The 11267-nt window shown below is 40.4% G+C and overlaps 1 protein-coding gene across 1 annotated transcript; it reads right to left on the bottom strand.

The window, feature by feature from the left end:
* Nucleotides 1-2250: 2250 nt before the first annotated feature.
* Nucleotides 2251-8393, bottom strand: LOC123661158 (plexin A3). Its single transcript, XM_045596148.1, has one exon. It carries the CDS (start codon nucleotides 8391-8393, stop codon nucleotides 2697-2699), a length of 5697 nt encoding a protein of 1898 aa, XP_045452104.1. The 3' UTR covers nucleotides 2251-2696.
* Between the last annotated feature and the right edge of the window lie 2874 nt (nucleotides 8394-11267).

The raw sequence follows: 11267 nt of genomic DNA, 5'->3' as shown, positions 1-11267 counted from the left end.
TCACTGATTATTACGTCACACATCTGAGGTACAAATAAATAAAATTGGAGTGAACAGCTTTTAACTAAATGCATATGGATGTATGTACACCGGGTACATATATCAAAATATCAATTTTACAATTTTTGTCTGTCTGTTTGTTCCAGCTAATCTCGGAAACAGCTGGACTGATTTTGACCGGACTTTCACTGGCAGATAGCTGATGTAATAAGAAGTAACTTAGACTTTTATTCGCTGAGATTAGTTGCTAAGTTTTTCTGAGCTGCGAGGATGACTTCATTGCTTGCTACTCGTATTATCCTACCGAGTGTAATCGCGTGTTCTTTCGTAATAAATATTCAATGACAATAATATCACTTACCTTGGTCGAACAGTACTCGTGCGATGTCGTTGATATTTCTTTTTCTTTCCAATTTAACAATACAAATGTTGTTCGGTAGTTTCTAGATTATATTTTGTTAATTAAACTATACTGTTTAGCTTTCATTGGTTTGAACACCGACCATTCTGTGATAACAGTATTTAACATGACAATTACCTACGAGTTCAACTCCAGTTTGTATCGCATATTTGACGACTCGTTGGCGCAAATATATAGCAATGGCTGTTGCAGTGACGGTCGCGGGCTCGATCCCCGCTAACGACAGACATTTGTATTGAAGCGTTTATTATTATTATTATAATCGTATTTGGACACGTTTCTGATCTGTGCATTTCTCTTGCACACACAAAAGGCCGTCGTTCTCGATTGTAATCATAAATATCTGTTAAGGATCGTTACTCTCAGTAGAAAAGTTATCTGCTAAGCTGCAAAGAAGCAGCGAGGCTTCTTAAGCTCTAATCATCTTCAGTATAGAAGAAACTTGCCAAGCTGTGAGACATTGACAGACTAATTTAGTTTAGTTAATTCAATTAAAAATAACCATCCGAACCATTCAATAGTTAATTAACTTCAAATTAAAAATTGTAATTGAATACAGTATAAAAATGTCTTATATTATTGTGAATATTACATAACTTGTTTGAAAACAATTTATACCATTTAACTAGTTTCTGTGTGTTAAAATTATTGGTATCTGTATATACTTTTAATACTTAGTTAATTATGTAAGAAGAAAATTTAAAAACAAAATTACAAAGTACTGATTTCCAGTTTTCAAATTAGTGTTAAAATTCAAGTTCTGTAGAACAAACTAAAAAATTATAATGTCGAAAAATGGGACTAGCGCCTTAACTAACCATCATTGAAACCTCAATTATTGTTTCTATACACTATCGTTATTTTTATATCATTGAATGAATCATTTTTATCTTCGTATGTTACTTATTCACATCAAAGAATTAGATTGTAAATATATACTGTCGTATCTACTATTTTTTTTAAAGATATCTTTAACGTGGAATTTTAAAACAAGTAATATTTGTTCTTTAAAAGAAGTAAACCTCAATGAATCATATTCGGCGTCATGTGTGCCGTTAATTACTTCCTAGCTTACGTAATCAAGTTTAGTTTCAAGTAAATTAAGATAAATTCACAAACAAAAGGGAAAAAAACGCAGGCATCGCGTGGAAACGCTGTCATAACAAACAATAGTAAAAGTTTATTCACTAACTACCTCCTCATGCTGGTCTGAGCATACACTAAATTACGATTCAGTGTAATATTTTCTTGCTTAGTTACAAGAAATATTTAAACGTATTTAGGCTTATGTGTTTCATATTTTTGTCATAACACGTTTTAACGGCAGATAGCTACTACTTGATTCCTCGTTTTTCATGATAGTTATCGTACTTACTTTCATATCCGGCCGTCCACGCCCACAGCGACACCATCGCCAACAGCCAATGGTACATTAGTCCTTCGATCTTCCAATAGAGGGATGCGTTCAAGGGTCTCGTCAGACGCAGCGCCATCATCCACACCACGTAAGCGGGTATGCAGTATATGTTGTTCAAGACCGCGAATGTCGTGCGCGCCACGATTCTCACGTACCGGCTGAAAAAGCAGGGCCGCGGTTCATACCTGCCGCCTTGCCGTCTCGCAGCGCTCGGGACGGACTACGCGACACCGTGCGGCTGTCGGACACCGGACACTCGGACACCGCACGGGGGGACGGGACACCGGAGAGCGAGTTAGCGAGACTAGCGAGGCGGCACCGCACCGCGTTCTCCCTGCGGACAGCTGCCGAGACGCGAGGGCTTTCGTCGGACGCGGACAATGGCGCTGCGCGTTCAATAAAACACAATACGTACATTCGACGATATTTATTAATGGAATCGTTCACCGGATCACTGACGGTTATTTCGTTAAGTAGACTGCGAGTACAAATTTAAAAATCGCCCGTCGGCGAGCGATGCGTCGCTCGCCGGCGGGCTTACATGCGATTTCATTTGCGACACACATTTTACACCGATCGACGTAACATTAACTCGTACGACGCGAGCACACATAGACAGACATACACAATTTTTAGTTTACGATGCATACTGTGGCACGACCGCGGCCGGTCGGATTCGTCGTGTAAAATCAATACAAAGTTCATATATAAAATTAAAAAACGACATCGGACCGCTGAAATAATACAAAAATTACAATATTAAAGACTGTACACTATCTAATATATACAATAGTTGCCAGCATAGATATGTGCGTGGGCAGTATATACAGGGCTGTGGGTACGGGCCTCGCACGCCGATCACACGTTGTAGTCGTGCGCCATGAGGCCGTGAACCTGCTCGAGGCGGAACGCGAGCCGCTGCTTCTGCGAGAACTCGTCCTCCTCGAGCGTCACCATGAGCTGTTCGTTGTACTTCACCGCGTACGCGTATAGCTCGTTCAGCGCGCAGTTCGTGTTGAACTCTTTAGTGTGCAGCCGAGACTCCTCGGCCAGCATCGCATTCATATCCTGATCGGATATGGCGGGCATCAGTTTTATATCTGCGTAATACCGCTCTACCCATTCCTTATACACTGGAATATCTTTAGCGTACAGAAGCTTAGAAGAAGGAGAATCTTTGCCGAGGATGTGGTCGGATGTCGAGCACGAATCCATAAAAGTTTGCGCGATTACAGATAAGCACGAGTCGACTGTGTTAGACTTGTAAACGTCAAATACGAAATTAGGATTTTTAATTAAATTTACCCAAAAACGCAAGGGAAGAGAATTGCTTTTCCAAGTATGAACCACTTCGGGATCGGATATTGCATGTTGAAGAGCTTGATCATCGAGGAAATCAAACATATATTTAATTGCAAGAGGTAGAGCGGAGCCGCGATGCGCGGTGCTGAAAATAGTCTCAAATAAGTCATCGACAAACTTCTGAAGCGTGCCCTTAGTAGCGAGAAGACGTGTAAGATATATTTCAGATACCATTTTATTTCCACGCTCTCCCTCTTTGTGTGCGTCACCATCGTGGTGCCTAACGAGATGCCAGTATTTAAAACCACCGCCGTGTTCATACTTAAGAGGGCTAGCTGGGGGGCTAGCAGAACCGTACTTGCCCCTATTGAGAGTTTCATAAGTATGAGACTTATCGTTCTTTTCCATGTTAGCAAGATTATAAACCGAGCTCTGTTTAGCGACTAAACTTAAGCAAGCGCCGTCGGGTACGCGATAGTGATTAAGAGTATTGAGCTTACGCCATTCACCTTCACATTTAGTGGTGCTATCTTCATCGTACAGAATTAAACGACCGCAAGCGCCCGTGCGCCATTCCAAATCTAACTCGTCACGACTAGGTCTCTGAGAGTACGGTGTGGCGCGGTAAATAGCGTCTAAACATTTTTCTTTTACTTGGCTAATCGTATCACAGTCGAGAACTTTTACTTGCACGTTTTCTGTTGTAGCTTCTAAACCGCTAACAAAGATTGTTTGTTGCGATATGGACACGCTCACGGTCATTGGTTTAAAATCGATCGACTGCCTAATTAATTTTTCTTCGCTTAAAGAATATCGCGCCTCGGACGTTATAACATCTACAGGTCCTTTGTCTACTTGACCTTTCATTGACCTAAACAAAAGGTAAAGAGGCTCGCCAGCGCATTCACGAAGGAATTTATATAAGAGGAAAGTGAACCACGCGCTCAACATTTTTTCAGCGACGCTTTCAGTACGCCTAAGCAGCAATTTAGGATGGCTTTTGCTTTCCATGCATTTCTCTATAAGCTCTGCTAAGAGTGTCTTTAAAACATCGGTACAATATTCCATTTTACTTTGTAAGGTTACCATTATGAGAGAAGCTACATTAACGCGATCACGCATTGAAAAATACCTATTGCTTTCTAAAGTACGAATAAATAATAGAAGGAATGTTTTGTTCATAATTAACTGTCCAAACAATCTCAGACCTTTTTCTTTCCTAATAAGCTCTGGGCGTTCCCATTGGAGGACGGCGTGGTCGTCTATATTGGGAAACAATATCTTCATAGCATACGTACGGTAATCCAGGAAAGGTATACCGCCCGTAACGTCTCCCGTCAAGTCTGTCATTTCAGTCTGAAGTTCCGCAAAGGCTTCCTTACACTCCGCGGCTACCCTTAATTCTAAAATATCCATTTGCTCCTGCATATTCTTTAAAACTCTAATATTTTCAGTGGATTTTCTCCTATACATAACTAGAAACACGACTAACACTAATATGAATATTACGATACTTGCTATAACACCGAATAACACTGGCTTTCCTATTGCTGCCTGCAAGCCTGCCTGCGACGAATATGATAATTTACCAATCTTATAAGTAAGAGCGCGTCCGACCTTGACGACCACCTCTGGGGTATCTACCCCGTCTGGTAATTCGTCTCGAGACGGTGGCCTGCACGTTAATTGATGCCTAGAAAGAGAAGTAACATTACATATACTTTCCCCAATATGAACTTCGACATCTAACTCGGTGCAAGCCCTATCTAAATTTTGACCATTAATTGTCAAATATTCGGACTTATAATATTTAACATCCTCATCAAATTTTTCATAAATTGGATCAGGATATAGAAGGAATGCTTCACCAGTTTTGGTGGTAAGATTTTGTACACTTTGAACATCGTCCATATTGAACCCGTATTCTAACTCTAACGGCTTATCAGGATCTAGATTCAGGCCAGCGCTTTCGATCCCAGGAGATTCACATATGAGATGTGTTTGAAAATCGACTCTATGACAAGGAGCTATATACGGCCTGTTATCGTGATACACGTATATTTGTGGAAACCGAATGGAATGGAAATTACGACCCATTACTTTGATGTTTATCCCTCCGGACGGAATGCCCTTGGGTTGCTTGCGTTGTGATGCTAATGGTGGGCCAGATTCTACGGAAACTACAACGGGATCTTCGATGTACTCGAATTTTTCGCGCTCTAACGTACGCATTCCATTATCGAACCGCATCCGTAGCGTGCCCATTTTTAGTTGATATGAGTGACTAGTTCTACAGACCGCTTCCTCGTGAGATACAGACAAAATAGCACACGGTAAATCATCGATAAAGGCCTGAATATTACTTCCAGCATTCAGATATTCACCTGTTATACTTAATTTTGTACCACCAGATTGCGGACCGTATTTGGGTTGAATCGAATTTATTTTTGGATTGACAAAGGCGTAATGATGTTTCGACTCTCCACGATAATCCGCGACACGCACTACGACTGGTCCATCTCGGGGAACTTCTTCTCCCGGACCATCAACAGTACAAACGATACGCCTCGTTTTAATATATAACTCGATGATAGGCTGACATTTTATGCCCGCAATTGTTACCCCGTTATAGATGTCAGATATATTTCGCCCTAAATTTATACCTTCTATAGTAATATTCGTGCCACCGTCCCACGGACCTAGTTGAGGTTTAAAAGAGTGAATTTCGGGATTAGGACAAGTCTGAGTTCGATTTAACCATACACTAGGCGCACCACATTGTTCCTGAACTTCACATCGATCGGAGCCCTGACACCAACCACATCCAAATTTCTCAGGCAATGCTAAACAAATACCACAGTTATCAGCCATATCATTACAACGATAAATGAGAATATGAGTATTATCTGGATTATCTAACGGTTTTGATCCACCCCATATAACAGCGAAAGAAGCAGTTATGTTAGGTGCACGAGAAGTATACGTAAATTCTACAGCTTCACAGTAAATTGTATCAGCGAGTAATTGAGCATTAACGTGAGTAACACGACCCTCTATATTAAACTGACACACGAATCTTGTTTGAACTATAAATTGACCGATAATGTGAACTTTTACTTTAATAGCTTTCTTTACGCCGGATGGTACTAAAATTTCGTTAGTACCGTCTGATGTTGAATTTATTGTAGGACAAAATCCGGGACCAGAGCGATAACTGGGACCGATTCTACTTACGCCAGTCACTAATATATCATTTCTACAGTTTTCAGCTGTATCATGTGTACAGCGATGACCATCGACACACCAATCGCAAGGAAAAGACGAACTGACACACTGAGTACACGAGCTATACGTATTGCAATCGAAAAATGTGAAGTTAGTTGCTACAAAATCAGGTCCCTGAGTAGTGCGAACGGAAAGTTTAGCTGTAAAATGATGCTGACCAGCAGGTATAGGTGGGAGAGTATCTGTACGCGGTGTAGTACAATTCACCCCGTACGGTTTTCTAGTTGCATTAGTTATAAGAGTACGATCTAAAGCTGTAAATGCACATAAGAATTGTCCATTGAGTGTGGGCAAGTTTTCAATAACTAAATCTAAAGTTCTTGCTGTTGTTCGTTGTAACTGATTGGGCGTCACTTGGGTTATTGTAGTGCAACGACCGCTGCGGTAAGAAATCCAATATAGTGGATCTTTAGCTGCGTCCTGGCAGTCTGAACGTAAGCTGCACTTATTTTCGAGAGAACACCAGCCACAATAGGGATCTTTGGCTCCAAGACATGTTAGACATGATTTATAAACGCTACATTCTTGAACTTTTACTTTCGATACTTTTCTTTCGGTCATTACGTATAAATGCATTAATTGAGTATCAAAGAATAAGTCTTTGTTCACTGGGGAGCCCTCATCAACAACAATATCTCCATATTCAAAAGCTGAAGTAGCGCTTTCTACAACAATTTTTTTAAGATGTCCCTCAGCAGTGCCGGCAAATACAACAGTGTAATCTCCTGTCGCTGTCGCAGCTACTGCTGTTAGCCTCTTCTTAAATACTGCCACTGGAACTGCTTCAACTGGTTGTTCACCTCCTAACGGAGTGTTCACATCAAGGCCACAAAAATCTTCGCTTATTGATTGCAATTTGGTACTAATGCATGCGTGAGATGGTGATATGAAATCTAACCCACGTGAGCCATTTCCACTAAAACAGGTTTTTATGTTTTGCATAAACTTGCGACGTATGGCTTTAAGTGAATAAACGCAAAGGGCCGACAAATTTGATGGCGTATTAGTATTTATAGATTCACTCTGACTAAACGCAGCGAATAGGACGTCATGTTGTGCAGTGATTCCTAGTTCACCGGCTAATACAGAGCCGGCTTTTCCAACAAACGCTGCTTGTACGATGTTGTAGCCGAAATTGCCTCCGCCTTCACCCATACAAGACATGGGAATCTCTGTGTAGGAATAGTAATTCTCATCGTCATGGCAAACACGTACTAGCTTGCTATAATAGGTATCGGAACCAACGCCTCGTAATTGCGTCGTTAAAAAGTAGCTAAATCCTTCCGAACTAAAGCCATACACGTAATTTATAGGGTAACGTTCTCGAGATAGAGAATTAACGAACATACGAGTTCCAGTAGTAACAGCTGTTCTTGCTATCATAAAAAGTCTATCATCTTCCAAAGAACGACTACTAACTGTAGGTACTTCGGAACGATAAGGTGAGTTTCCAGTAAATGTAACTCCTACATACATAACTTGCGTCATTGGTGGATTTGGCGGTCCCGGCGCAATAAACGCTACGGTGGATGCACTGACATTGTTCGCAACAACTGGTTCGCGGACTTCACGTACGTCATGAGATATATTATTCAGATTTCGCACGGAACACAACCCTTGAAGCACCGAACCGCACGTTATAAGGCGGCTCGTCGCATAGTCAATCACAAGCGCTTTGTTCACGTTATCCGTCGGCTTCTTTACAAAGTTAGGTGGGCAATCGAACGTGCACTGTGCGGAATCGTTAACCGGGCCAGTCTTAATTGACTGCGCGAGTTCGAGATCCGGGGATAGCTGGTAGATAATGTTGACAGCACCGATATAGACTCGTCCCGTGTTGCGATCGACGACTAGGTGATTGAAGAGGGAGGTTGGCGCGGCGAGCTTGTCGGAGAAAGTGCACACCACGTCCTGCGAGGCGCGCGCGGCGGCGCACGCGGCCCCGAGGGCCAGCAGCACGCGCCACATGGCGCGGGCGCATGTGGCCTACCGTTGTCGCCCGCGGAGGCACCCTCCCGTCCATCTGGAACGCGATACACCCGCTCAGCCACTGCCGCCTTCTATCGCCGTTCCTATCGCACAACACCGCTCCGTCGCCTTCTTTAATCTTCTATCTATAACTCATCTCAACAAATACACAAACGACGAGAACGCAAGGCACGGAGGGGTCCGGTGCGATCGGATCGAGTATGCGAGCTGGAGCGGGGACGCCCAGTTACCCGTCTTCCTCGATGACAAGTACCAACCTATTTTACATTTGTTCGACTATTCAGCCGCCCCGTACGATAACTGGTCGTCTTACATGTTCAAACGTTTCGACAGTAATGATATGGATTGACACAATCATGAGTAAAATGCCTTGCAAGTACGTAAATAAAAAAAAAATGTAACAACCTATGCAACGGATGTTTTTCTGTCACCGCGTACAAAAATAGGTTAGTACTAGGAATGAACGGGCACCGGCGGCCCCGACGCGGTCAGTGTACTGATAGTCACACGCCGACGAAAGCCTCAGCATTATAAAGGAGTAACAAAAAATCATACAAATTGGCATGCTGTTCGTACGAGGGAGTGAACGTGGTAGCGTAACGATAAATAAAAGAAAACAAATCATATTCGAAAGAACTGAATACATCGACGACATCGAATCATACTTACAGAAGAGCCATGACGGTATAAGATCGGACGGGCTTCGAAATTTCTATTTCTACTTGATCATATGCATGTATGGAAACGCACTTTCATAATGCGTACACCGTGCTGTAGGCTCTGGCAGAGACCTGTAACAACAAACATTGTGTTTAAGGCCCGTTGGGGCTCCTTCCGCGATATCTCTATCTTCTGGTATCGTACAATTATAACCTCATAAATTTAGATTAAATTAGTTGCATTAATTTAATTTCGTATATACCTATTAAACCTAATTTAAGTAATTGATTATATACTTAAAACTTCGATTTCCTTAACCATTTATTCTTAAAAGTTTTATGTGTTCAATACTTTTATTCGAATCGTAAAAAAGTTTAGCGCTCGATAAAATGAACCGATAACCCGGACAGAATCTCAGCGCTATACCGCACGACCGCGACCGGTCGTCGTTCTTGTCGATTGCATTCTCGCCACCACCCACTCTACCTAATCTTCCACCTACGCACGCGGACCGACACAAAAATACTATTGCATCTACAATCATTGATTACAAACCTACAAAACAGTAATATTTCAACGTTTACAGTAAACCTTATGCTTCGCTGGAGAACGGAGAAAGAATGTCAGCCATTACCGCGCACGCGAGTCGATAAACGGAAGCCATTTCAATAAACGCCAATTTTTCAACCGTGTTACAAAATAATTTTATTTTAATGTCAAAACTCACCGCTTGTAATAATAATCTCTTAATAGATACAATCCTCAAGAATCCAGGACCAGGTGGCAAGATTTGCTAACACTTTGCACCACTTCACTATATTCTTTCTATAATCACTGTTGATATTTATAACAAAAACACTAACACCACAACTAACAGTCTTATTCACATAATTGTAATAAAATAACTTGTTTTCGGTTGCTATTCTCAGTTTAGTATGCAATGAAGCCCGATTGCACTGGGAGTCCACGACAAGAGCATCAGTCTTCGTATATCGCCATGGAATGATTTTGGTTTCGCTTTTCGAACGAGTCTAGGCGTGACTGACCCGAACGATACCGATCACGCCCGATTCAAAGAAATAATTCCTTACAGTCCCGCTTGGAGCAGCACGGTCTACGGGTGCGTTCAGAAATAAAATTTCGTTACAATTTACTACAAAAAATCATGATTATAAATTATTTCTACTACTAAAGTAAAACTTTTTTTAGCTAGCTAGACGTCGGGAGTAAGCTGGCGAATGTATGACGAGAACGTAACGAAAAGTGTGAAAAGTTAGTGAAGATAGAAAGAGAGAGAGAGATATATACATTTCGTATAATACTGTAGGAGCTAAAATTTTTTTACTTTAGTCGTGTGGTCTAAATTTAAATTGTAATTTTTAATTTTATGTAAGTAAAAAAAAAGAAAGATACAAATAAGTTTTATTTTTTACATATTAAGTTATAAATATTAGATATATTGTTAATATTTGTTACTTCTCAATACATTATTTTAATTTTTAAAATTTTATTTTTATTGTATAAACTACAAATTTGGAATATTAGTCTGTTATTTGATTCAACTGAAGATTTTATTAATTTAAGATAGTTGCAAGAGAATATTTAGCTTCAATTCTACTTTCAATAATTCATTTTAAAAGTTATGTGAAATTACAATGTCCCTTTTCAAGCTATAAATACATTGTAAATAATTTTTAATGACTATATTTTATAAATTTTTACTACTATTAAAAATATCTATGTATGTATAGTATGTAGTCTAAATTTTTTTCGAATAAAAATCTTAATAAAATGTTTTTAAAATTTTATTACAGTTGTTAACACCGAGGATATGTTTGTGGTATGTTTGAGTAAAATTATTTACTCTCCACCGAAATCCAAAATAAATTCCAGGACACGTCCATGTGGATTAAGGTTAGCGACTGGAGGTCTTGACATGCGTTTTTGATGTTATCAAGGACACCTATTAGGATAGCAGATTTGGCGAATGAATCCGCTGTTTTGATTCTTGCAATTCCAGAGTGACTTTTTATTCAGACAAGCACCAAATGCAGACTTTTTTGACTGCACATCAGGAAGGCCTCTTTAATCTTAAAAACAATAAAAATCTTCAACACACTACAAAGGGATTTTTCTTAATTGCTAAATGACAGCTTAGTGAGTTAGTAAAGGTAACTGTCGGTTCTAAGTCAC

The sequence above is a fragment of the Melitaea cinxia genome, chromosome 16 (assembly GCF_905220565.1).
Source record: "Melitaea cinxia chromosome 16, ilMelCinx1.1, whole genome shotgun sequence".
Classification (NCBI taxonomy): Eukaryota; Metazoa; Arthropoda; class Insecta; order Lepidoptera; family Nymphalidae; genus Melitaea; species Melitaea cinxia.
Note: the sequence above shows the minus strand (reverse complement) of the source record. Positions and strands in the feature narration are given on the sequence as shown.